Below are 27,919 nucleotides of genomic sequence, written 5' to 3'. Positions count from 1 at the left end.
TAGGACTGTCAATGGGCTGGGACAAGCCCGAAGCCCGATTGAATCCGAACCGATAAGATAAGGACTTATACTTTAAATTTAGCCCGATAAGATTATTGGGCCAGGTCTGGATATACCTATGTCCGATCCGATAATGGCCCGGCCCGAAATTTATAATAGTTTATGTGTTTTATATTTAATATTATTAATATATCTATTATATTTATTGGAAGTTGACACAGAAAATTGGAAGCCATATTGGTTAGTATTGTGCCTGCTACACAAGAGTTGTGGGTTCAATTCTTCCCATTTACAAATTTGATTAAATTTTAGACAAAAATAACAGTTTCCATATATTGCTAACGGACCTAGGCCTGGCCCGAATCCGAACTTGCCCAATAGAAATTAGGTCCAGGCCCGGCCCGTTGACAGCCCTATCTGCGTCTCTACTGAATTATGTAAATTACCATCACCTCCATATTTCTTGTATTGTGAGCCAAAATTTTCATCTTGCTAAACGGACAAAACACCAAGAACACCAGCTAGTTCTTGTGCACCTCATCAAGTTCACAACATAACCCAAAATTGTTTTGCCAGGAGATGTGGTATATACACATTTGTGCATCTTTCTCGTTTGAGCATAATTGGTCCACCATTTGAGCTTTTGTAACAACTTCAACAGATGGTTTGTCCATTCGAACAATCCCAGTATTTGGAATTTCTTTCAGAAAACAATCCAAAAGTTCCAGTAGTTGAATCAAATAGACTACTCAACTGAAGGTTCGATAAGCTATAGTCCTTTTCTGTTGAATCAACATTAAGGATCATGAAACTGATAGTAATCCTGATTCCTCATTACGACGATGACTGGTTCTAACCGGTTTGCCAGTTATATTTCAAGTTGGGTTTTTTTTGTGGGGGGTGTACTGGAGAGTGTGTAGTGCCCAACACAATTGTAGACCCCTAATTGAACCGGGCTTATTTGGGGTCTACCTAACACAATATGGGGTCTGTCAATAATAGGACCCTTTATTATTTATTTATCAACTTCCTTTTAGTTGTAGACTTTTATTAGGTTAATTCCACAAATACATGGAATTTTGATTCTCGGGATTGTAGTGGTGGCATTGTTGTGACTAGGATGAGCAGATCTTATACTTAATATATGAAGTTACAGTAGCTAGACACCATATCCAACCTAAAAGAGGAAGTAGTTTCGAGAGAGTGGGACTGTAGTTGCTGCACTGCAGGTGAGGAGCATGCCATCTGCTGTTACTTTGTATGTTTCTGGATCCACCTCAATCTTAGGAAGTGCACTGTTGAGCTTCATGTCAAGTTTAGTCAGGTTGCGCACATTGCCCACGGCCTCCACCCTCTTTTTCAGTCCATAGCCAGTTTCTATACCAGCCTGTTTGGCAACCTGTTCAAAATAAACAAACAACACTATTTGAATGTCGCAGCTTGTAAACTTTAACACATGAAAAAAAGTACTAAAATGTAAAGACAGGACATGCCTTGCTGACAAAAGCAATTGAATTTGAGCTTCCAGCCTTGCCAAATGCGCCAAACATGGGTCTCATCACGACCTGCAAGATATTGGGGTTCAGTAGAGCTGATTTATCAACCATACATAATATACCATCACCAAATTTAATTACCGCATACATGATGGAACCAAAAGAGAAAAAAGAAAAACAGAACATAACCAACCAATCAAGAGCTTCGGTTATGAAGAATTAACAATTTCCCAACAGAACAAAGCTCGTTAAGGCTTGACAGGTTTAGTTCACCGAGTGTGAACATCGTCATGTTCCTTGATGAGATTGTTATTTTGAAGCATATCACTTTTAGCACGTCCAAAACTACAGATTTCTAAAAGCTAAATGTATGAAAGAACCAGTAAAAAGCGTGACTGTCCAAACTAGAGCTTGCTTTCTTAACCAATCACAACTTTCAACCATCCAAAGCAATAATTTTGACTTGATGGCTATATTGTTGAGATGATTAGTATAGTCCCACATGGGACATTTAAAGCCTCGCAAAATAGTTTATACATTCCTACGACCTGCTCCACTCATTAACAATTGGTTTTGAGTTGGATGCCCCCACATGCTAAGCTCAAGTAATGCCACACGCAACACACTGAGGATGAATGTTGAGAACTTGAGAGGTTTGTTCTTCTTTTTTATTTTATTTTTCTTTTAATTTCCTTCTCTTAAACCATTTGATATATAGAGGATGTTTCTTACAATTCAAAGCAACTAGGTGTTAAATAAGGAAACATGGCATGTGTCGCTGCCACTTATGTAGTCCGATTGCCTACACAATAGACAAGAACTACCCATAGCTAGCTAGTAATTCACCATACGGCAGAAATTTGATGTGGGGACATATTCGTATAATACTTCAAGTTTCTAATAAGAATTAGTTTAAAAATTCGGCGTAAAAAAAAGTTAAAAAGTTAAAATTCCTAGCTTATTCTTATGAGTTATTTCTCACCTCCAAGTGTAACTTGTTCTTCAATCTTAAATTGAAGAATAAAAAAAACTGATTATATTTCTATTAATTGATCTTCTCTAGATGCAAATGGTAAGTCATTAATACCAAATATTCCCAAGATTCACTTTCTCATTCACTATTAAGTTTCCCTTTCTCCAACGATCCCTTTTATGTCCCATTTTTTTCTCTTTCTACAATCATAATCACGTTTTTTAGGTATTTTAATTAATACGGACCCACTATTCCGAGTTATTCAAGAATTATTGGGACCTTCATGAATTCGTGAATTAATCCGTATAATTGAAAAGTGCAGCCTTATTAATCGATTTTCCAATTAAACGACAAAAGCATTGCTACTAGCTTTAAGAATACCCACTCTCACTTTGGTCCCAATTTTTCCCTTTCTCTAACTATCCCTTTTATGTCCCAATTTTTTCTCTTTCTACAATAATAATCACGTTTTTTTAGGTATTTTAATTAATACATGCCCATTATTTGGGGTTATTCAAGAATTATTGGGTCCTTCATAAATTCGCGAATTAATCCATATGATTGAAAAGTGCCGCCTTATTAATCGTTTTCCCAATTAAACGACAAAAGAGCTACTACTAGCTTTATGAATACCCGCTCTCATTTTGGTCCATGTCACTGTCCACCTGACATGAAGACTATCTTCATCAGGCCCAAAAGGTAAATTGGCAATGGAGGCACAAACCCATAACCAGCTCTATAGAAACCAAGCCTACAAGTTTTTATAAAGCTGGTTTTGGGCTTTTAGTCACCAGCAGCCAGTTGGGCTCACAATTACCCGATTTAAAACTCCCTAGGTAATGATAGTGGATTATGAACCAACAACCTCCCACATCAAGGAAGAGGTGCACAACCATTTGAGCTAGAGGCTCATGTTTTTGTTTTTTTTTTTTTTTATTGGTAAGTCTATTTTAAATGAAATCAGTAACTCTTTGATGCAGGAGGGGTTCGAGCTCCAGACCTCTGGTATCATCACCCAAAAGTTTTACCGACTTTGCTAGTGGGCACCTCCTCTAGAGGCTCATGTGCAAGTGTTGAGATGTTTAACCATAAAGAACATCTATACAAAAATTCAACTCGTTTGATATCCTCTAACTTAGATAAAAATTGTTGTCCACTTTTGATAAAATATCTAACGGTCCAGAAATGTCTAATTTTTGCAATCATCTTTTGCCAATCATCTTTTGTCAGTGTTAAAAATTGTCAAACAAGTTGAATTTTTGTAGAGATATTATTTGTGGTTAGTAGATCATATCCACAAAAGATTAGGTTTTAAATCATTTTGTAGGTGAAGTTGTAGGTTTGTTTTAAATTTGGTACTTAGTTTGGTACTTATTTTAAGGTCCTTTTAGGGGCCGAGCTATAGATAGACAGAGAGAGAGAGAGAGAGAGACTCCCATTAGAGCCACTCCCAAGCCACTCCATTGACTTACAAATTGAATTAAGACCCCATTTTTTGTAGATATGATCTTTTCACAATGGATAGCATGCCTACAAAATTTTATCCTATTTGGATATGTCTAACCTTACGAAAACTAGTGTTCAATTTTGAACATTTATCTAACGGTTCAGAATTTTCTGATTTCATAATAACATTTGATTAGGTTAGACATATTTGAATGAGCCAAAATTTGGTGGATAATGTTAGTCATGGTGGGGAGATCCTATCTACAAAATATCAGCCCTTAATTCAACTGGTAGGATGAGATATAGTTTTGTACGTTTTGGGAGTGGCTCTAATGGGAGTGGCTCTATCCCTCCCCATATTATATATCACACCACACAAACACAGACTATGAAGCACCGATACGTCCCTAAGAGTGAAGTATCCGTGTCCGATACGTGTCCAACACGGATACGCCCCAATACGCATCCGATACGTGTCGGATACCCGATTTGGAGTATCCGATTTTATAATTAATTTTTTAATTTCCGATACGCGGAGACAGTAATCTTACACATACAAGAAATTTTTTTGGAACTTCAACAAAAAAAAAAACAAGTGAAATAAAATTAAAGTTAAGAAGAAAAATGAAGTGAATCCAAGTTATATATGTAAATTGCTGCTTAATGTGTTTGAATTGGTCATTTTATGAAGTAGAATTGCCATTTTAATTTGAATTTGGTGAAAAATGTTCAATTATATAATATTTATATATATATTATTCAAACGTGTCCATGACGTATCCATATCCTATATTTTTTTAAAATGTCGTGTCCGCGTATCCGTGTCGCGTATCGGTATCCGTGCTTCCTAGAACACAGATATGTCTTTCTAATAATGGCTTGTGCGTGCATTGCCTTAGTTGTATTATTTTTTCTTTTCTTCTTATTTCATTACACCAAAATAATTAAAGTCAATACTTACAATAAGATATTTCTATGTTTGAGTTCTAAGCAAGGAACTAAATTTCAGAAAATTTCATTAAAATTTCACGAAATTTTTCGTTTTCGGTGGGCGTTGAAACATTTTGGACCCTACATTTTTTGTTTGCAAGTTTTCGAAGTTATTTCGCAAAAATTTCATATCTTTTTTTATTTCATTAATTTTGTACACTAGTATGCAGTTTTTCAAATTTTTGAAATGGTAGCAAGTGCAATAATATTTTAAATACAGGCTAGTTTTGTCAGTTTAGCATTTAGTATTCTCCAACATTTACTTGAGCCGTCCAAATCTTTCTCCAACATCACTTCACATTGGTAAGTTTGTCTTCTCCTTCCATTTTGATTTACTTTTGGTATATTACTTAAAAGCTATATCATGGGGGACATTTGATTATTGAGATATATCATATATGTCTATTCGAGAGGATTGTTACTTTTGAGATAGGGATTTGCTTATTTTGGTCATTTTTTGTGTATAGACATTTAAATTTGAAAGTGTAGTTGCAACCCATATTTTTTATTTTTGTTGATGTATTCGCATATTTTCTCTTACTTTTCGCGAAAACTTCTTGAAATATTTTATATTTTCGTTTCTGTGATCACCGAAACAATGACCGAAAACGAAATTTAATTCCTTGGTTCTAAGAGGACATCTCCTGAATGTTTTATGATGTTTCTATTTCATAAAACCCTGTTATTTTCTTATATATATATTGAGTGATACAAGACCGAAACCAATAATAAACTTTTACTCTTGGATCCAACACTGAAAGATCTACAGACTGCTGCCATTGGCAGTGGCATGGCAGTAAACTGGACGCAAAGAAATAATATCCATTCAGTGAACCAAAAGCATAACTTGGCAAGCTGACCTCTCAAAGGACGTAGATGAAGCACTCAAATAGAAAAAGAAGTTGCTCGCTGGATGTAGAATGGAAACATTGACCCCTAATACAAAAAATTGTTCGTGGGTCCCACCTACAGCAAACGTGGAAATATGGATGAGGCCTCCAATGGACATCCAGGATAGTCTGCTATAGGGTGTCTACCTTCAGGGACTCTAATGAGCTCCAGTTGGTCTTCAGAAAAAAATTATAGGTACTCAGTTATGAAGCTAAATGTAGAACCATTAATGGAAGCACTGAATTAGATATAGATAGAGAGTGGTAATCTTTCTGAACCGAATCAGACTCCTCTTAAGCTGCAGAATAATATGGAAATGGTGGGATCCTGTGAACGACAGGCCAGAGGGAGATTTCTGCTTCGATAGACTGTACTAAAAATTTCTCGCACTTGGAGGGACGGAAATGTCCCAGCAGATGCAGCATAAAAGCTTGGAATAAGACTTCAAAGGAACACAATTTTGTTGTATGTAGGTAAGCCTCAAAGGAACGCAATTTCGTCGAATGAAGGTAAGCCTCCCTGACGAACTAAATGGGAGGCTCCTCATGAACAAGCCTATCGTTTTCACTAATATCTACACAATCATTAACTGGACTTGATCTTCCGCTAGGCTAGTATTCTGCAAATATACCACTGTTATGGGTATTCCTTAACATGGTTTTAGAAGCATATCACTCTTACCAAGTAGAAAACTACCGAACATCTAAAAGCTACACTGTACACTCTATTTTGTAATTATCAGAACGCTTCACTCTGGCAAAGAAAACTAAAATTTTCTGGGTGCTACCACTAATGGCTGATGAGAAATGCTTACTGACCTGTCTGACCATAAGACAAAGAAAGATAGTTTTACCGGTTCAGGAGTCGGGATGCTGGCATTTGGATCTCCCATATTAGCCCATGCGATTCCACCGCCTTTGATCACTATCTCTGGTTTTGCTCCAAAGAAAGAAGGTTTCCATATAACCAAATCAGCTAATTTCCCAACCTGTAGACATAAAAATGTTTACATAATCAGCTTGTTTTTTCCCTATTATCTCTCTAATAAAATCTAAATAGGACTTGCAGATGGTAGACTTCATGTAAATGAAATTCAGCCACTGGGAATTTTGAGAAAGGAAAGACCCAGTCATTCCATGGGCACTAATTAACGGGACATGTAGTACAAAACTGATGAGATTAGACAATCATGTTTATCCAATCTACGTCCTTCAATATGGTCCAGAAGATAAAAGATAAGCAATCATCAATATATTTGTAGGAAACATTACAGGATCAAAGTGGCATTTAATGTGGCTTCAGCAATTATAACCTAAAAGAAACTGATTGGGGCTCTAACAATACAAGAAGGGAAACAAGTAGTATAGTTAAAATATAATCGGCAATTACCTCAACTGAACCAACATGTTGAGAAAACCCATTAGCTATTGCAGGATTTATAGTAAATTTTGCAATATAGCGTTTGATACGACTATTGTCATTGGATTCGGTAGGCTCATATGACCCTCTTTGTAATTTCATCTTGTGAGCAGTTTGCCAAGTCCGACTTATCACCTGGCAAGTAGTGTACCAATCAGATGAACATGGCATTCAAAGAAGTATCAACTTGTGTATAAAAAACCAAAAAGAATTAAATGTTTCCAGTGATCAAATTCATCTGACATTTTAGTAAGGGAATAAGTGTCACCACTACATTATTTGCAGTTCCCATAAACTTGCCGGACAGGTTCTGTCTGGATGTTAAAATTCAAGGAAATTTTTACACAGATAATAAGAGTTTGCAAACCTCTCCTATACGGCCCATAGCCTGTGAATCAGAAGATATAATACTAATAGCCCCCATATCGTGCAAAATGTCTTCTGCAGCAATTGTTTCTTCTCGTATTCGAGATTCAGCAAAAGCAACGTCTTCTGGAATGTCTTTGTCAAGGTGATGACAAACCATCTGCATGAGTTTGTATGTCTGAGAGGCAATTCATAACTGTATACATGTACAAATATTTCCCTTCTTTATCAACCTTAAATCATACCAGCATGTCGAGGTGCTCATCCACGGTATTTGAAGTAAAAGGTCGGGTTGGGTTTGTGGATGAAGGCAAAACATTTTTCACACCGCATACTTTGATGATATCTGGTGCATGACCACCACCTGCACCTTCACTGCACAGGGAAGATATTGAGATTGAGAACACATAAAATTATGTTGCGCAGACAGGAAATCAACCTAAGTTCATCCAGAACCACAGTCAGTAGAAATCTAGGCATTTAAATACAAAAAAAAAAAAAAAAAGACACCCTTTACAATATTAAAGAGTTGTTGAACAAATTAGGAAAAATAAATGATATTATTAGGATCATCCCAATGTACTATTTTTATTAGGAAGAAAAAGATGGTACCTAGAGCTTACCTAGTTACGAAAAGATAACCAGTTTGCTTGGCTTAATAATGCCTCTTAATTGTTTGGTTTCACAAACATTGTCACAGATATGGGCTGGTGGCTGACAATTGTATGAGAGTAGGACTTACAGCTGGAAAGTTCTCCAACCTCCCCAAGAGTGAAGCAAGACTCACAATATGCCCCAACCAATATGTCCAATATCAGATTGCATGAGATCACCAATGCGGGTACGACACTTACCAACATTGAATCCATTGTAAAGGCTTGGTTCACAATGTCATATTCCCATATCATGTATAAGATGATACCTAACTAGCTTATTGATATTATTGGTTAACCATAAGGACCGTAAAATAATCCGAAGTCCCAAATATTAGAATGAGACTATAAGACTGTGCCTCATTTTAGAGTACCATTGATGCAATCGCAATTGCGAAGACGAAAATTTCACAAATTCTCTACTAAAAAACTAAAATAGTATGAAGCTAATTCGAATACTCCCTAATGATAGAGAAACTAATACGGAACCAATTAATGGTTCAGAACCATAAATCACATCATACTCCTTCACTTGAAGAACTCAACTCTGAAGAGTTAAAATTCTTCTTGGATCTCCAATCAGCGCGATGATGAGGTGGCAGATAAGTATCATTCCAAGCTTTAGCAAGCATAATCTTATGGGATGACAGCTTACACAAAGGCTGATTATGCAGTGTAAAGACACACTCACCCTGAGAAAAGCAATAAGTCTGCTCCCATGCATGATAAACAGCACAAACAATATACTGTCAGCTCCTAAAATTCTCCAATTCTAAATGAATGCACCTTTTTCTGGAAGATGGTAAGCCATAGTATTTAAGCCAAATGTGTCAACCATGTGATGCAAAATCAGGGAGATGCTACTATCATTATCTAAAACCACAAGAGCTGGACAAGTCTTAGAAATCAGCTGATTATATAACATAGCACTGTGTCGGCAACACTACCACGTGCAGACTCAGTAATAGGCGATACATGTGCTGATAAGCCAAAACATTCTCAATGGTAGCAATCCACTCAAGACACACCTCGGGTTCTAATATACCTGTAAACTCTAGAATCTCAATCTTAGGTTTCAACCCACGCTCATTCTATGAAGGACGATGCATGAGTTGGAGGAGGTGAATTATCTCTTCGGGGTCATTCCGATATGCCAACAAATCTCACAATTCAGCAAAATGTGTATTAAGATAAGTCGTCAAATCCACTTTCAATTTCTCAAAATTTTCATCCAAAGCAGTAAACTTCTCATCATAACCAGAAATTTTCTCAAGTATACCATGCACATCGTACTCTAACCTCAAACTTAACATTAAGTTCTTAAATTGTTGTAGAATAAGAACTCTCTTTTTTAAGTGACACAATATGCGTAAGAATAAACACTGGACTAAATCAAAATATAAAGTAGCGGTAACAAATGTTGGGGAGGGGGGTGGGAGACAAACAAAACTTGAATGAGAATATGACTACAATAAAAACATAAAAACCGAGAAGAAACTTAATGAAAGAGTGGAACACCAACAAGAATAATAATGAAAAGAAACCAGTGATAGTTTCTGATGGTGATGGAACACAAACTTTCGACGGCGGTGTACGCTAAAATCTTTGACTGAATGGTGATGGAGAGTTGCGGAAGCGACTTTTTCTCAATAACAACCAGAATTTTCAAGGGCGTGAAAGTCTTGAAACCTAGCTCTTGTTAACAAATTTGTTGCAATTGCAATTGCAATGACGAAAATTCCACAAATTCTCTACTAAAAAATCAATTTCAGTTCAACTGAATCTAATTTGGCTAAAGGCCTACAACTATTTATATAGGAAAACAAGTTCTAATCTAAACACAACTCCTAATTTAAGTAGAACTCTCTAAATTCGACATTATAAATAACCCTATACTAAACTACCTCAAAATAGTAATTAAAGCTAATAGACTCCCCAATTACATAGAATCTAATATGGAACAAATTTATAGTTCTGAACCATAGATCACATAAATCGGAGAAATGGCAATGCAAAAGCCCATGTATGAAACTATAAGGTTTCCCCATTACACGTATTGGTGATGCATGAATTCTCTATATTACTCGACCTGTCCACCAAGTAAATCATCTAGAGTACGAGTCATTCTTGTTGCATGATCAAGTTCATATCAAATTTTGAGTTAGTTTTTGTTGGATATTCCAGGACAAAAACCAAGTCATTGCTCAGGTGAGCCAGAATACCAGATTAGTGTCAAATTCAAGTTTAGATACACCTTTCAGAATATTAGATACAGAATTGCCCCAGAATAAATGCTATATATGCCCTTTGCCCTTGACAATTGTATCTAAACCGACACATCAATATCACTTACTACAATAAGAATCATTAACTACAAAAGTACCTTGACATACATACTAAAGATTCAGAATTGCATTTCTAAACTTCCTGTGGAAGTAATGGACAGGTTTTTTGCATTTGTTCTTTCTCCATATATAATCAGATTTTCAACTTCTTCATGACTTCTACAAGCTCTCCCATTGACTCATTTTTCCCTCGACAATTCTTCTATCACATTTTCTCTCCCCCTTCCTCCATTTTCCTCTTCCTTTTCCTGTCAAAAATTTCCTTGCCCAATCTCCTCTAGCTTGAAGAGGGCAACTAAAGTACCGAGTAAAACATATTTAGGTATAAATGTCTGTATCCACAGTTCCTGAGAACTTTGAGTTTTGCTTAGTGTGCATGCACTTTCCCTTTAGTGTCCATCAGGACAGTGACATAATATATGAGTGCACTAAGGACGCGTCCTCTAGGAGGCAGTGTAGTAGAAAACAATTTAAGAGACTCCATGTGCCTTAACTGCTAGAGAAGAGAGTTAGTTATATTAAATAAGCAGGAACTAAGTCAGCCGGTGCTCGAACCGATCCACCACCGTATGGAAACAATCTTCTGATACTAGAAGGTTTCTAGAAGATTTCTGACTGATTCCTAGAAGTCTAGCAACTCAAGAAGGTATTAGGTCTGATCTTATCTCCTCTCTGAAACAAACTTTCTAATTCATAGTGATCCTCAACCTAAGAGGTAGGAGGAGTACTACCTATCTATAGAGGCCAATACTCTAGCACTGAACTAGGGACAATAGAGTTTGATCCCTCCAGAATGTAGCCAGCCAACCTAGTTGGTCTAACCCTTATCACTTTCAGCTATCTTATGTTCTTCGTCTTCTTCTTGATCCCATACGTCGAGCTTAATACAACATTTTCGATTTTCAGTTGTTATCAATAAATTAGCTTGTTCATTTAGAAGAGAAAAAACAACCATATTGTGTTTAAGCAAAACCAACATTTCTCTTTTTTCTTTGCAAATTACAGTAATGAGCACGTGATATCTTTAACGCCTATCACATGCCAACAATATGGGCCAAGAGAAAGAGCACGGATTTCATCCAAGAGTGTCATTATGTCTTCAACTTGGCTAGGTGTTGCTAAAGTTCCCAAATACATAAACTCCCAACAGTTAGGCAATGAATTGTACGGTGAAAGCAAAGAAAATGTTGAATTCACCTGTGGTAAGTGTGGATGGTTCTCCCTTTAAAAGCAGCAATAGTGTGTTCCACACATCCAGATTCATTTAAGGTATCAGTATGAATATTAACCTATCATGATATAGACTGTCAACAAAAACACCTAATAGACAAATTAAATCAAGATTAGAACGGTGGGGGATGGGTTTACCTGAACGTCGTATTGTTCTGCGACACTCAAACAATTGTCTATTGCGGCAGGGGTAGTTCCCCAGTCCTCATGGAGCTTCAAACCCATTGCTCCTGACTCAATTATTTCATGTAATCCTTCTGGTTTTGAACTGTTACCCTATGGAAGTAGAGGTAAATGTGCAACACAAGAGTAGGAAAACAATTGTAGACTAAGACAATATGAAGATGAACACAAGGGTTTTACTATACCTTTCCTGTGAAGCCAAAATTGAGTGGCATGTCATCAGTGGACTGCAGCATAAATTTCATATGTAATGGTGATGGTGTACAAGTAGTTGCACGCGTTCCATTTGCTGGTCCCGTCCCACCTCCCACTAATGTTGTGATGCCTTCATAGATAATATACAAACTTGAGAGGCATGGTACTTTACAGAAAACATCACATCTCGTTATGTAAAGTAAGCAAAACTGTACTTGGAACCAAAAGAATCGGACACAAGGGATTCATACAACATCACTCTTATTGCAATGAAAAAGATGTCTGATGAGTTTTGGCACAATATGAGATGAGTTAACACTACCTAAAAGCTTCTATTTGAAGTTCAACAACTGACTGATTCTTATTATGTATCCAAAGCAGAAATAAAAGGTACAGATTTATTTACAGAACGAATAGAGATGAGAAGAGAACTCAATTTGTTGTCAATAGATGAAAATTTCCCAAAGCCATGGCTGCCAATCTTTATATGGAGTTTGTCCTTATGGCAACAAAAAATTTCAGAAGCAAACCAGATTCGAGAGCACTATAGGCACATAGCTCTCTAATGTCACATTTGGTACTTGAGATACAAATCATGAAAACTGTGAGTCTGGTTTCCAGCGTCTTTGGAATCATTGCAGTCAGAAATTAAGTTGATTTTAGAAGGCCTAATTTCATACAGATGGGTTTTCATGAACTTCAATTTAGATCAAATTGTTTAATGTGGGTCAAACTTCGATAAGTTTTTACTGTAGAGAAAGATACCGAAGTTCATATGTATGTTCGTTTTAGCTCACTTCATGCTATTGGTTATTGAGACTTGAGAAGACTCACGGTGGTCCTTTGTCAACGTCCATTACACAGGACTCAGTCATTCTTGCCAAAAGTTCATCACAAAACAATCTATGATACCAGCAATTCTCCTGAAGGGAAAACAGCTAAACACCATTCTACTGCTAGTAATGCCAACTGGGCTTATATATGACATTAACAGAATAGACTACATGGTCACAAGTGTTAGAATTTCTTCAGATCAAGTAAACCATATAATCAGTAATACTATGATAAGTTTACGAGATCGACAATATTCAAGATTAACATAACATGAACCAGGGAGAGTGTGTAATTGTGGGTGGTTGGGTTGGGGGAGGGGGAGGACTGGCCCCTAAGGATCTGAAAATTTAAAGGCTTTGCCCCTCAAAATATACTCTTGCCCTTCCCCCCCCCAACAAACATACTCCTGGCTATTTCCCCTGTTGTATTTTTCGTATTTATTTCTAACAAGACTTTGAAGTTTGAAAATAATCATAAGTTGTGAATCTTAATGTGTTTCCAATCAGATAGCAGTCTTACCGCTTGATATGGCCTCATATGCCAGTTGGGGACAAATAAAGTGAACATGACAGTCTATGGCCCCTGCAGTTACAATCATACCTTCCCCACCAATAACTTCAGTATTTACCTGAATGAAGAAATAATTATAATAGATGCTTCAATGATTTAACATGAAATTTTCTCTGCCTGCTAGTATTGAAGCTAAGAAGAAATTTACCCCAACTATCATGCCAAATGAAACACCATCCATTACATCAGGGTTTCCTGCTTTCCCAATGCAAGATATAAATCCTCCTTTGATTCCAATATCTGCCTTGTATATTCCGGTATAGTCAATAATCACAGCATTTGTGATGACAGTATCTAAATAATCTGATGAGGGGTAGCCAGAAGCCTGCCCCATTCCATCCCTTATAACTTTTCCACCTCCAAATATACACTCGTCACCATAAACAGCGTAATCTCTTTCAATTTCTGCATACAAGTCAGTATCACCAAGCCGGATTTTATCACCAGTGGTAGGTCCATACATATTAGCGTAAGCCTCATGGGAGATTATTGTTGTGATATTATAATCTTCTCCTGTGACACCTTCACTGTAGCATTAAACTTATGAGATTAGGTACCTCTTTTTCTCTATTCAGGTTTGTGTAGCTTTGGGACATCAGGACAATCATAACTAAATTGCTAAAGCTTACACACAGACAAAAACAAACCGAAAAAATCACCATAACAAGACTCCTAAAATGTGCAGGCTACATAAAAAGATCCAAACCTGACATCTGCTTCTTCTGCATTTCCAAATGCTTTAGCCCTTACAGCTTCCATCACCTTTCCAATCTGGGAAACATCAACTGGTCCATCCACAATGCCATTTCCTCCCCTGATCACTTGCCGACCTCCAATGCTTACAAGAGAAACCCTTTTCGCTTGCCCTGGCTGGCAAACAATATTAACTATTATCTGAAAACCTACAACAATAATGGCGAAATTTCATTGCAAAAGTACTAAGCAGCATTGCAGATAATTTCTTCGATCTATTCTCAAACAGCGTAGAGTCAAACCGCATAGGATAAAAGTGATTAAAAATAAAATGGAAAAATCCATGTACATTGGGAACTTGGGATTCACACTCATACTCAATGGCGTGGATGCTTGTGAAAAGAAAATTTAATTTCTCAATCAAAGGATATTTATGTCCGAAATCACAATCAGTTTACGTCATGAACTTTAGGTTATACTTTTTCTTGCTACCTATCTTTAGGTTATACAAGAAGCATGTGAAGCGCAAAGTAGAAACTAGTCTTCCTTGCATGGGTGCAAGGAGACCACGCAAGTATCCACAAGACCACAAGTGAACTTCTCACTTTCGTCTTTAAGACCATTCAAATTACACCAATTCAGAAAATGAACACAAAATATATCCAATGATGAAATCATATCCAATGATGAAATCATGTATGTACAGACTGTGCTGACTGAGGAAAGTTTTGGAGTTGATGAGTTTGACTAGAGGCGTCAGGTAAACTACAATTTAAGATAACTTCAAGAAAATGAGGTCGAGTGTTTTAGGCAAACGCCTCGAGGCGTGGCATACATAAAATGCTCTATAAGTATTGAGCAAAGAGTTTATGCACAGGAAGCTTACGCTTCAGTGTGTATGCCGTCCCTATAGCATTGACGAGTTCTTGAAGCATATGCGTCAGTAGCAAGGCGCAAGGCTGCATCTCAAAGATTTTAGAAAATGTATTTTTTTTTTGAAGTTGACATCAATTTTAAGTAATATTGATGTACCAACTAACCAATTTTTTCACATTATGTAAGTACTTCAACTTTTCAGCTTTCCTTAATATTCTTTCTTGTCATACAAAAAGGTGTGTAACTATCAACTCTTAAGTCTTAACAATGAAACTACAAACAAATCTTAACTTTATTAATAAATACTTGGTATAAAGTTGTATCACATAGTTTACTTCACTTTATTGACGTTTTTTGGTTTACTTTTAATTTGTACAACTTAGCACTTTATATTTATATAATAGGAATTTTTTCAGAATTAAAAAAATAAACAAATAAATTAGATTGATAAAAAGTTTTACAAGTAATTAAGACAAGCGTGCAACAAAAAAAATGTCATGCACTTGAGGCTTACGCTTCGTGTCTTCGGCTAATCAAACGCCTTGCGCCGCACTTTTGCATTTCAAAACATTGATTGATAATTTAAAGTTTTAAACAAAGAAAAAAGTTATTGTCTGCGAAAAATCAGAATATTTGTTTTAACAATAAAAAGTGATTCACATACTTCATGTTACGACCATCCTAATCAAAATGAGAAATCTTAATGCGTTTTGGCCTTAATGTTGTGAGTTGTCCCACTTGTCCATAAAACCAACAGATAAGATTAGTTAGTAAGTTATTTGATGATAGAATCATGCTATAAACTCAGGATGGTAACGAGAAATTATAGAATTTTGCGAAGGATTGAAACTGAATGTCTGGTGACAACATATGGGTATTCAAGTTCTTCCAGCTGTCAACGGACCGGATTAGAGCCGGATCTATGAGTGTCCAAGCTTGGCCCGATGGCACTTTTGCTATGTCCAAGCCCGGCATGGCCTAGGTCCTTTCGGAATCAAGGCTGATCAGGCCCGGCCCTAGTCCAATGAGCTCAATTGGATGCAAATTAATTTCTCTCAAATATTTTGTAGTTTTAGGGGAATGAACTTGGATCTCATGAGTTATAACATGTTCTTTAGCCCCGCAGGGCCTTTTTTTTCCTAACTTTATTCAAATTACAATTATACTTTTTCACTTGAAAACAAATAAAATCCACAACCACCAGCATTAAAATTTCGGGCGGGCCAATATTGGATCGGACAGGGGTCTGTCCGGAACTTGCCCATTAGAAGTATCGGGCCTAAGTTAAAGTCTAAGTCGTATATTATTAGTTGGGATTTAATGGGGATTCGGGCCTGGCCTGGCCCAGCCCATCGACATCCCTTCCACAGTTCTAGATTGCTGCAAGTTGATGTTTATTTCAGTGGCTGTGCTTGAAATCTGGAGTGCTGGACTATATGTAATTTCCACTTGATGCACTTTAACATTTATAAACTACTCATCAAGATGATTATAACATAAAAAATAAGGACTATTTCTTACATAAATTTAAATATATAGCACTGTTTTGCAGCTTAGAGTTAAGGGCATGAGTAGAACTATGTCCAGCATGATTAGTAAATGGGGATTGACCATTCTGATGCTTTTATGTCACATCTCCTTCCTCTATTCTACTTTCACTTATCCCTACTAAAATTTGCAAAAAATTATATAATGGGATCTCTCTCTTTGTTACAAGTTATTCAAACAATATTATTCACATAACTGAATATCCGAAAAATTAATTAGAGACAAACTATCAGAAGAAGATCTGTTCATTGGATATAAAGCTACAACATCTTCAGGAAGTGCTTTGAACAAAATGAAAAACAAGTGCTCTTGATGAGCCATTATAATCGTTGCTTTATACACCAAACAAAATTATTCTTGTAACTGAAGATTTGAAAGACTAATTAAGAGACCAACTATCAGAAGAAGAACAAAAGTAACATCTTCAGGAAGTGCTTTGAACAAAATGAAAAACAAGTGTTCGTGATGAACCATTATAATCGTTGCTTTATATACCAAAAGTTATAGATATGATGTCTGTCCTAGGACTCTAAGACCGAAGATATAAAATGAACAGCCACTCTTTTCACACAAACAAAATCCTCGTAAAGAATACCGAAAAAAATTAAAAAATAAAAATAAGAAAAATATAAAAAATTGCAGTATAGTCAAACCTCAAAACGAATGGCTGTTCCTGCTGCAATGTTCAACCGCATACCATATGCTCTTTTTCGATCAAAAACCAAGTAAGGATTCACCTCGATGAAATGATAATGGCTGCCAACCTGTCCATGAAGGTGAATTGTGCCTTAGATATTCGTTTTTTTATTTTGTCATTTTTTGCGAAAAAAGACTACTTGACTAGAAGGGTAGCTAACTGAACGATAAAGTCCAGAGATTTCTGGTCCGACTTTTCGAGCACTCCCATGTATCAAGAAGATCATAATTACATTGCTCCACAAACTTATGCAAGTTTCTCAAAAGAAATTAAACAAAGACACCATATAAGAAACAAAACAAGAACGATATAATGTACTATGGCACGAATGATGCACCTGAATTGGCCTTTCTGCAGTGTTGATCACTCTTATAATAACTGCTTTCCTTCCAGTATTTAGTGTAATTTGTTCAGTTTCTAAATGGATTTCACCAGGAATTCTATCATCTTCCATCTCCAAGAATTTGTCAAGTGAAGGAACTGCAGAATTGAATCCCTCGTTAATAGCCATCAAAATTTTATGAAAAATTCATCTTTTTTATTAGCACCGTATCAAGTCCATATATAAACATATAAAGCAGGAACATGTATCCTTTTTGGAAACAGATCATTCCGTACCTGGCAGGAAAGAGCCATGTAATGCTAAATCTAACTTCCCATCCTCACTTGCAACAGGATTGTGAATCGTAACTAACTTTGTTCCATCTGGAAAAGTGCCTTCGACCTAAATGAACAACAGAAGCAGAAAATTTAGTTTAGCATCTTTGGAAGCACAAGAAAGAAAAGGAGAGAATTTCCCAAGTTTAAACTACTTGAATTGTACTAAAAAATCCATCTATAAATTCCACCAATGTCTTCAAATGCACTCAGTACTGTTCTTAACCTTTTGTTTCTCCGGCATTTCACCTTAATGGCATGGGTGTACTACTCTGGGTTCCCCTTCTTTTAAGTTCTTCATAACAATAAAATTATATAATTATACTGTTGTTAATGGAGAAGAAAGTATTGAGAGAAAAGAGAGAAAAAGAGTATACGGGCCTTAAAACTTTCGACCTTCTATCACTTCAACACATATAAGAAAATAATAGGGTATTACATAATAGAAACTTCCTAAGAACCGTGTGTGTGTGTGTGTGTGTGTGTGTGTAGGGGGGGTAGGGCTTTAGCCCCTGTGAGACACGCTACATATATTTGCGAATGTCGATGGCCAAGCAACCAAGCAAAAGGAAAAGGAATTCAAACACCCCAAATGACTTTCCTGTTTTAATGCTTACCAATATTGCAGCATTGAAAAACTACATGCCAAACTGAAAGAATGTTTTGAGTCAAGACCCAGTTAACTCCAGAATTGCACGCTAAGGTAACGAGAGCCACAACAGTGCTACTAAAGGGACAAGGAGTCCGTAAAGGGAAGAGGGCAAACACAAAAACTAGACTCTCCCCCCCCACCCCCCTCTTCCTTGGTCAACTAGTCTGATAGTTCTCGAAACTTACTGAGTACTGACTGATTATTTACTTGTGCTTACACAAACTAAATATGAGTCTACCTGGATAGTTTCCAAAAGGTGCACAACAGAGGGAAGAACTTGCCTCCTGGTAATCAAGAGAGATAATAATCAGATAACTTAAACAAGCTAGTGTTGGTTCACTTTAAATCAAAACCTAAACATAGGAGTAAAATCAAACACAAAATCAACGAAAAAAGAAAAATGGCAATATATGATGTTATCTTAAACATCTTTATTCAATATGTAACACCATATAAAACTTCTGGCCCTATCAATAACTTAAATGCATCACACAACAAATAAATTGTTTCTAAAGGAAGTGAAATCCCACCTTCCTAAAAGCTGTTTCCCAATGTTCATTAATTCTGCAACACTCTTGTCACCATCCCTTACAAACTCCAAAATCTATTACAATTTACACACAAATAAAACACATTGACACAAACTCAATTTATTAAAGTTAGTAACGATCAATAATAATAATAATACCTGAGTTGCTATAAGTGCAACAGCTTCAGTGTAATTGAGTTGCAGACCACGAGCAAGCCGCTTTTGTGCAAGGTATCCAGCATTATGTAGAGACAATTTCTCCACTTCTCTTGGTGTCAATTTCATGTTTTAATAATTTATCTATAGACAAAAAAAAATGAACAAAATTTAAGTCAATCCATGTTATTAGGGACTGAACTGAAGTGATAAAATGGAAGTACCTCGTACTTACCTTAAAAAGGTATGGAAAAAAGTCAACAGTTTTTGAAACGAAAATTGCTATAGTGTCTAACTTCGTTGGCAGTTCTACCGTGCGACGAACCAATACAGATGTGCCACCTCAGATGAAATAAGAGTGACGAAAATAAAAACAGATATGGTCAGAATTAGTGATCAGATGGTCCAGGTTGCAATTATTCTTCTCTCAATCACACGTTGAGTGTTATATATCTGGGCCGCTCAATTTTGAAGCTGCAAACCCCGACCTTAATGTTACAGTTGTGTGTACTCTATAAATTCCCCCATGGGGAGCTAATTATTTCTGTATATGGTTAAAATGTGTCTGTGTCATGACAAGAACGCGGTAAACTCGTCAAGTAATTGAACCGAAGTGCGTTTGGGAAAACGAGAGAAAAGGAATTCTAGACGGAAATAAAATTTTGTGGTAACTGAATTGCTAAGCATTGAAATTGAAGTGAGAAACGAGTTCTTTGGTGTCCAAAAATTATATATTTCCTAAATTTAAGGAGTACACCGAATGGAATAGGCTATAGAGTTTACACACGGAGTACGTGACTCTCTATGACAGATCTCTCTATTACAGATCGGGTAAAAAAAAAATAATCATACTATGTTATGAAATCTGTGGGCCTATATGGATGTCCACCATTGAGTCTATATGAGACACCTCTTCATATGTGTTTATGCTGGTTATTCTTTATTTTGGTCACCTCTTCATATGTGTTTATGCTGGTTATCCTTTATTTTGGTGTTTATCCTGGTAATCTTCTATTTTAGTGTTTATCCTGGTTATCATTGTATCTTGGAAAAGAGGTTACCTAGTTATATATAAAGGTAACCTCTTCCAGTCATACTTATTTCAATCAATAAGATTTTTCTCTCTCTCATTCTCTCCATTATTCAATCTACTTAAGTTAGTGTGGTGTTCTCTCTAAGTTTATTTAATTCTAACACGATATCAGCACGAAGACTTTAGGAGCTATTAACTTCTAAGTACCTTATTCTTCTACTCATCATCTACTACACAAAAGCAAAAGTACGAGAACACTAACCGATTTGTTTCACTATAGCAGTTTTTCGTTTTCTGTTTAGATGAAGGTTTTTCCATTGTTGAATTGACTTGAAATTTTTACTATAGATGCACGACTCATGAAATATAAACATATTAAAATTTTAGGAAAATCCAACGGCTAGATCATCGGATATAAAATAAATAACGTTAGTGGTCATACTTGATCTATGACTTCAATTCGAATTTTCTTTTATTTTGTTTTTGTTTTTTTGATGTATACTCTTGAACAATGATGTAAACCCTAAAGTTTTACGATATATTTGGAACCCAAAGTTTCAAGATCTTTTTTTTAGGAACCTAAAGTTCCGAGATTCAATTTTTAGGAACCCGAAGTTCCAAAATCTATTTTTTTTTAGGAACTTGAAGTTCTAAGATCTATTATTTTTAGGAACCTGAAGTTCCAAGATTCAATTCTTAGGAACCTGAAGTTCTTTATTTTACATTAGGACTTGAAGTTCCAAAATCATGAACGTAGTTTTCAAATAGAACCATAAGTTCTTGTATTGAATGTGAAAGTTTTGATATTATCGAGACCCGAATTTCCATTCACTGGTTTATTTTCATTTAAAGAACCAGAAGTTTGTTAAGTTTTCTATTAAGAACTAGAAGTTCTCCTATACTTAGAACCATAAGTTCTAAACTTATAATCAACGTTTAATTCTTTTACTCAAATATTTAATCATATATACATGGCTAGATTATAACCTAGTATATAATAGTTGTTTTGAAGTATTTTCTGAGCTAAACGCTATGTACATTCTTAATAGTTATCTAAAATAAGGTTGAGTGTCTACATGATTTTATTATATATGATTAATTAATTAGTTGTGTTAATTAGAAGTCGAGCATTGCTAAACTTGCATTCAAAGCTCTTGATGTGAGTGGCGATAACTACCTGTCATGGCACTTGGATGCGAAGTTACACTTGCAGTCCAATGTCCTAGACGATGCTATCAAGGAAGATAACACTGCAACCCCTAAAAAGAAAGCTAAGGCTTTGATATTTTTGTGTCATCATATTCATGATGATCTGAAGGCAGAATATCTATGTGAGGATGATCCTTTGAGCTTGTGGACATCCTTAACAGATAGATTAATTGACCACCAAATGATGGTTATCCTCCCAACTGCCCAACGTGAATGGTTGAGCTTGAGATATCAAGACTACAAAACTGTGAAAGAATACAATTCTGATTTGTTCAATATTGTTTCTCGCCTTAGACTGTGTGGTGAAACAGTAACAGAATCACAAATTATTGAGAAAACTCTCTCCACCTTTCACGCAAATAATGTACTTTTGAAACAACAATACCGTGAAAGAAAATTTGAGAAATATTCTCAACTTGTGACTTGCCTTCTTGTATTAGAGGCAAATTGTAATGTTCTCATGAAAAACCACAACTCCAGACCAACTGGGTCAATGGCAATTCCAGAAGCAGATGCCAGCTTGCGAGCTAGTGGTAGTCATGGTAGAGGACATGGGAGAGGGCGTGGAAGAGGTAGAAATACTGGGAGAGGTGGTCGAGGTTATCATCCTTATGGAGTTGGCAATGGTAATAGAAAAAAAGATCATTGGAATACTAATGACCAACAAAAGGGTAATTGGAACAAGTGGACAGCTCCACCGCATAAAAGGGACTCAAATCCTCAGAACACACAAAACGATAGCAGTGATATTTGCTACAGATGTGGTGGTAATGATGGACATTGGGCAAAATACTGCCGAGCCCCTATAGAAGAGGTTGAAAAGTATCAGCTGCACCTCTAAGAAAATGGAAACAAATGTGATAGAGAATTAGAAGAGTGACCACTTTAATGATGGTACTCATTTGGATTGTTCCGGTTTCCTTGAGGTTCAGTATGAGGATCCAAATAGCAATAGGCAACCATGCATGTTTATGTGAATTGTGGGATAGGAAAGCATTTGTCATGGATGACATATTTAGCTATGGTATAGCTATTGGAACATCAAAAGACAATGATGAAAAATAAATGAACCACATGTTTCATCGACAAATGAAAGATTGGCCAATCTGGAATTTGCTATTCAATCATAATTAAACTCTTTGAAAAACGTGGTGTGGACCTATAATAAAATCCAATGTTAGATTCAATATAGTAGCAGCAAGTTTGGTTGGTATAAACTTGATTGGGACACCTAAAGAATTGGAGAAAACTGCTGACTATAGATTTTTGAAATGAAATGGACAAAGCACGTACATGGTTGTGCGAAACTGGGATTTGGATAAGGATCCATTTTGACTAAAGGAAGAACATGAGGAAGTTATTGGTCTTGAAAATACTCTACTTGAGTAATATTGAAGCATTTATTATGTATCTAGCATACGTGCACAAGATCAGACATTGCATTTTCTATTAGTTTTTTATCAAGATATAATTGTGCACATACACTTAGACACTGGAATGATGTCAAACACATATTGAGACACTTTTATGGAATAACTGGTATGAAACTATTTTATTCTTATGGTTCCACTAATGATGATGATCTAGTTGGTTATGCAGTCTTTGGTTATCCATCTGACCATCAGAAGGGTCACTCCCAAACAGATTATGTATTTCTTAGTGGTAATGATATCATTTGTTGGCGTTTCACTAAACAAACTTTAGTGACAACTTCCTCTAACCACTCTGAAATTTTAGCTCTTCATGAAACTAGTCGTGAATGTATATAGCTAAAGTTATTAATTGGGCATATTTGTAGTTCTTGCCAATTACCTTCTATAACAGGTCTTAGTTCCCAATTAACATTATTTATGAGGATAATACAGCTTGTATAACCCAGATTCAAGAAGGATTTATAAAAGGAGACGGGACAAAATACATTGCGCCAAAATTCTTTTACACTCACCAGCTTCAGAAAAAGAAGCAGATTAAGGTCGAGCAATAAGTTCGTTCCAGTGACAACTCTGCTGATCTCTTCACTAAATCACTACCGAAGCATACATTTCAAAAACTTGTATATGAGATCGGCATGCGCAGAGTTCACCACCAAGCCATATAAAGACTTGTCTTTATCATGGGGAATAATAAAACAGGAGGAGCATCTTGAAGAATGTGTCCCATGACATATGCACTGTACTCTTTTCCATTATCTAGATTTTATCTCACTGGGTTAAGTTTTCCTAGTAAAAGTTTTAATGTGGCAGTATTAAGCAAGTCACAATGATTATGAGTAATGTTGTAATCTTTTTCCTTCACTTTGGTTTTTTCCCACTGGATTTTCCTTATCAAAGTTTTAATGAGGCAATTGTCATTGGATAGTTATAGAGCATCCATAAGAATGCTACAAAAGATGCATCCACCAGAATTTCCACAATAATGGTAGACATCCAATGGGGAGTGTTATGAAATCCGGGGGCCTATATGGATGCCCACCATTGAGCCCATATAGGACACCTCCTCATATGTATTTATCCTAGTAATCCTTTATCTTGGTGTTTATCCTGGTTATCCTTATATCTTGGAAAGGAGGTTACTTAGTTATATATAAAGGTGTAATCTCCTCCCATTCAGACTTACTTCAATCAATAAGATTTTTCTCTCTCTCATTCTCTCCATAATTCAATCTACTTAAGTTAGTATGGTGTTATTTCTAAGTCTATTTAATTCTAACATAATCAACTTTTTTTTTTATCACTCACAAGGACCGAATAGATGAAATGTCAAGTATATCCTTGACGCGTGCGAAATTAAAAACAAGAAATAAAGCCAAAATGCTCAATTTCTAATTTTAATCGTAGTCTATGACAACTGGGTTTTGAAACCATTGATAAGGACATTTTTTAGCTTATAACTACTAAAAAAACTAGATTTCACGTTTCAATTATTAATAAGGGCAGAATTGACTTTTTCATTTTTTACTCTTTCCAATTTTACCCTTCTATGTTTGGTATGCATTAACGTATGTGCATACTTCGCATACCAAGAGGTGGTATGCACTGATCGATCGATGACACTTGTATTATATAATAATACCTCTTTTAGAAAAACCAAGAGGTGGTGTTTAGAAAAACCTCTTTAATGTCACTTAAATTATATCTCTATTAGTAGTATAGCCTATAATGATCGTGGCCTCTTAAATTCATCCGGGTATTTTTATAACGCATAATACCCTTGATGAATAATAAAATCCGATGTCTAGATATTTATTAATAAGGACTACTCTGTCTTTTTATGCCTTTATAAATTTTCAGTACCGATATTGTCCTTAAATAAAAATATTGCTTAACACTTTTAAATAGGAGCAATCAGTCTTTTCATGTGGCAGTATATTAGAAAACCAAATCCACGCAATTCTCAGATGTACGCCATACTATAAATGCCATTTAATTATTATCAATAATTGGGTTATTTAATAAGAGGTTAAGAAAAGGGAAAGTCTAATCAGAATACGAACCAATTCTTTTCTCTTCTGTTTCTCATAATTTTTTTTTCTCACAATGAAACTACTACTCTCATATTGGTTGAAAAATCTAATAACCCCAACTTGGAGATAACGGAGGTGGAGATATACAGGTAACCTCCGATTTCTTAGTTATTTGTTTCTGAATCAATCTATTTCATTTTCAATGACTGTTGGTTCCATTGTTTTTTTTTTTGAAGTTGTGCTTAAGAAAACTTGATTATATCGCGACGTGACCCGCTCAATGATTGTTGGTTCTATTTATATCGCGACCGATTTCTATCTTCATATCTGCTTAAGAAAACCGTTTTCTATTTTTTTGGAATGACTGAGTAGTGTTTGTTTAATTCGAGCTATGGATGGATTTAGTTGTGGGCTTTCTTGTGATTCATAGTAGAGCTTTGTTTCACTAAGAAGTCGAACAAGTTTTGGGTGGATTAATTCTTTCTTGCTTTTACATTTCAGCTAATCTATAAAAAATTGATTCAATTCCATTTTTTAATTTCGGGTTTTTATTTCACCCAAGGAACCTGTGTTCAAGGAGCCGGTGTAATTGCTTTTAATTTCCTGAGTTTTAATTTCAGGTCTTTTAAGCAATGACAGTTTCGTGTTAAAGGAGCTTTTGTCTATCGCTTTCATAGCTAATTCTGTGTGGTCAATCAATGGTTGTTGTGTTCAGTAGAGAATTTGATGTGCGTATTGTTTTGGGATGTGCAATTTTTTCCTTGCTGTATTTATCTTAAAAGGCCTCGGAGAGCACTGCCAGTGCTTAGCTATTGGCACCATCAGTTTTTTTAGTTAAAGTTTTTATTTTATTCATTACAAATCCTTTTATGGTCGAGTTCTTTTGAGAATGCATCGTGGGTTTCTTCAAAGAACTTTTGCCTATTCAGCTAGAGAACTAAATTTAAACAAATGCTGATTTGAAATGTTATTTTGCATTTGTATTGACAAGGGAATGATATGCATAGGACGTAGTGTTTTAGGAAAGCCCATGAGCTTCTACACAATGTATGTAAATGGTCTTTGCACCAATTAAACTTTCAGATTCATGTTCTATCTTATTCTATTAACTGAATTGCTTATCTTTATTCATTGTATGTTGTCACAGCACCAACTTCAGCACCGAATGCTATATCTGTTGATGAAGCACTCAAAAAATACATTCTGGTGTCACTGATACAGAATTGTCAGGTTCTCTTAAATTGTTTCTTAAACTTCTGAATATGGGCTTCACATTGGGATTTTAATTCTTGAATCTTCCATCTGGTTTCTTGATTAGCCACTTACAATTTTTGCACGTTAAGAGTTGTATTTTTAAGAGTACGTTATCACGCTGTACATTCTCAGTATCACACATTAGATTATTTGGTTTGATGAATAGTTGTTGGTGAAATTAAAATGAGACTGTGTTGTTTTTTTTGTTATGATAGCTTCCTTTTCATAACTTTTTTTTATTACTCTAGCTTTTTTTTTTACTGTACTATAGATTATGAGTCGTCTTTGTCATGTCTTTAAGATATTTTCCAATGTTCAAGGCTCTTGGGTCTTAAAAGCTTAAATATCTGTGTTGCATGATTACGGGTACGAGTGTCCAATTTGGACACCGGTACAGAGATTTGGACACGGCATGTTCTAAAAAGCAGATACATGGACACACCTAATATTTATTTTAATTTTAAATTTTTTTATTAGAAAAACGATTTGGCAATAAGGTTATTTAAAAGATAAGTAAAATTATGTGGTTATAGGATCTCTCAATTCTAATATTTTATGTTTCTGTGGGTCATATCTTATAAAAAAAATACATTATCCTACACCTATTATTGTAGGAGTGTAGGTGTCGTGTGTCCGCACCAGACACGCCGACACGGGAGTGTCGGACATGGCGACACGAGACACAACAGAAAATATGAAGTACCCATGCAACATAGCTAAATATAGACCGATTAATCTCGGTTAGGCGCATTAATTGTGAATCATTGGTAATCTCAATTGATGGTGATGGTTGGCGTACATGGAATAGTGATTGCATTATGTTTTACAAACTTATAATGCTGAAAATTATAGGATGAGAAAGAAGCTAAAAGAAACACTTTATCAGCTCTTCGTTCGCTACAAAAGAAACGATGTGATTGTTGGGATGGAAAATTAGGCATATAAGTTCTCATGCATATTTGGGGGGTGGGTGGGTGGTTTCCCTACATTATTTGAAACCATTATCCAAATTTACAGTTGGGATTGGTCTTTGTATTTAGTGTAAAACCAAGTCTGGGCAAGTGAACGAGGGGAAGATGTGCAAGAGCATATTCCTAAAAAGTGTTTACAATGGTAAACATACAGAGTCCCTACATTCTCAGAAACCATTATCCACGATTACAGTTGGGACTGGTCTTTTAATTTAGTGTAAAACCCAGTCTAGGCAACTGAACGAGGGGAAGATGTGTGAGAGTATATTCCTAAAGAGTGTTTACAATAGTTAACTTACCAAAAGTGTTTTAGATGTAATGCCTAATTTTGTATACGGTCCCATGATGTTTTGTTCTCCCTCCTCTAATTTAATTGCATTACATGTTTGCAGGTTCTGAAAAAGGCAGACATGATACGCAAGAATGCTATGGAGAGTATTTTAGCTGAGCGTGATAATTTGATGGAGAGTATTTTAGCTGAGCGTGATAATTTGATTTCGGTCCGCAATCCTTTTGTGGTGAGCAGTCTAGAGAGCATAGCTTTTATTACACCTTTATCTCTAACTAATTTCCATCTTATTTGTAACTCA

General features: G+C 35.8%; 2 protein-coding genes across 3 annotated transcripts; one reads left to right on the top strand and one right to left on the bottom strand.

Annotated features, from left to right (window-relative positions):
- Positions 1-990: 990 nt before the first annotated feature.
- Positions 991-19,890, bottom strand: URE (urease). 2 transcript variants are annotated; one of them, XM_086565038.1, is made up of 19 exons: positions 19,635-19,890; positions 19,403-19,543; positions 19,245-19,318; positions 18,953-18,998; positions 18,024-18,129; positions 17,743-17,885; positions 17,362-17,472; positions 14,298-14,461; positions 13,740-14,118; positions 13,541-13,649; positions 12,178-12,317; positions 11,948-12,085; positions 11,777-11,868; positions 7,827-7,956; positions 7,583-7,741; positions 7,186-7,350; positions 6,650-6,784; positions 1,494-1,565; positions 991-1,399 (listed from the first exon to the last, which is right to left on the bottom strand). In XM_086565038.1, the coding sequence occupies exons 2-19, from the start codon at positions 19,526-19,528 to the stop codon at positions 1,178-1,180; spliced, it is 2,511 nt and encodes an 836-aa protein (XP_086421164.1). In that variant the 5' UTR covers positions 19,529-19,543; positions 19,635-19,890; the 3' UTR covers positions 991-1,177. The 2 variants fall into 2 exon arrangements, with proteins under 2 accessions (XP_086421164.1, XP_086421165.1); XM_086565039.1 differs by lacking the exon at positions 19,635-19,890 and having other exon boundaries at positions 19,403-19,609.
- Positions 19,614-22,482, top strand: LOC147493668 (uncharacterized). The gene is made up of 2 exons (XM_086567900.1): positions 19,614-19,643; positions 21,553-22,482. The coding sequence occupies exons 1-2, from the start codon at positions 19,614-19,616 to the stop codon at positions 22,480-22,482; spliced, it is 960 nt and encodes a 319-aa protein (XP_086424026.1).
- The last annotated feature ends 5,437 nt before the right edge of the window (positions 22,483-27,919 follow it).

This window comes from Coptis chinensis, chromosome 6 (genome assembly GCF_015680905.1).
Source record: "Coptis chinensis isolate HL-2020 chromosome 6, ASM1568090v1, whole genome shotgun sequence".
In the NCBI taxonomy this organism is placed as follows: domain Eukaryota; kingdom Viridiplantae; phylum Streptophyta; class Magnoliopsida; order Ranunculales; family Ranunculaceae; genus Coptis; species Coptis chinensis.
Note: the sequence above shows the minus strand (reverse complement) of the source record. Positions and strands in the feature narration are given on the sequence as shown.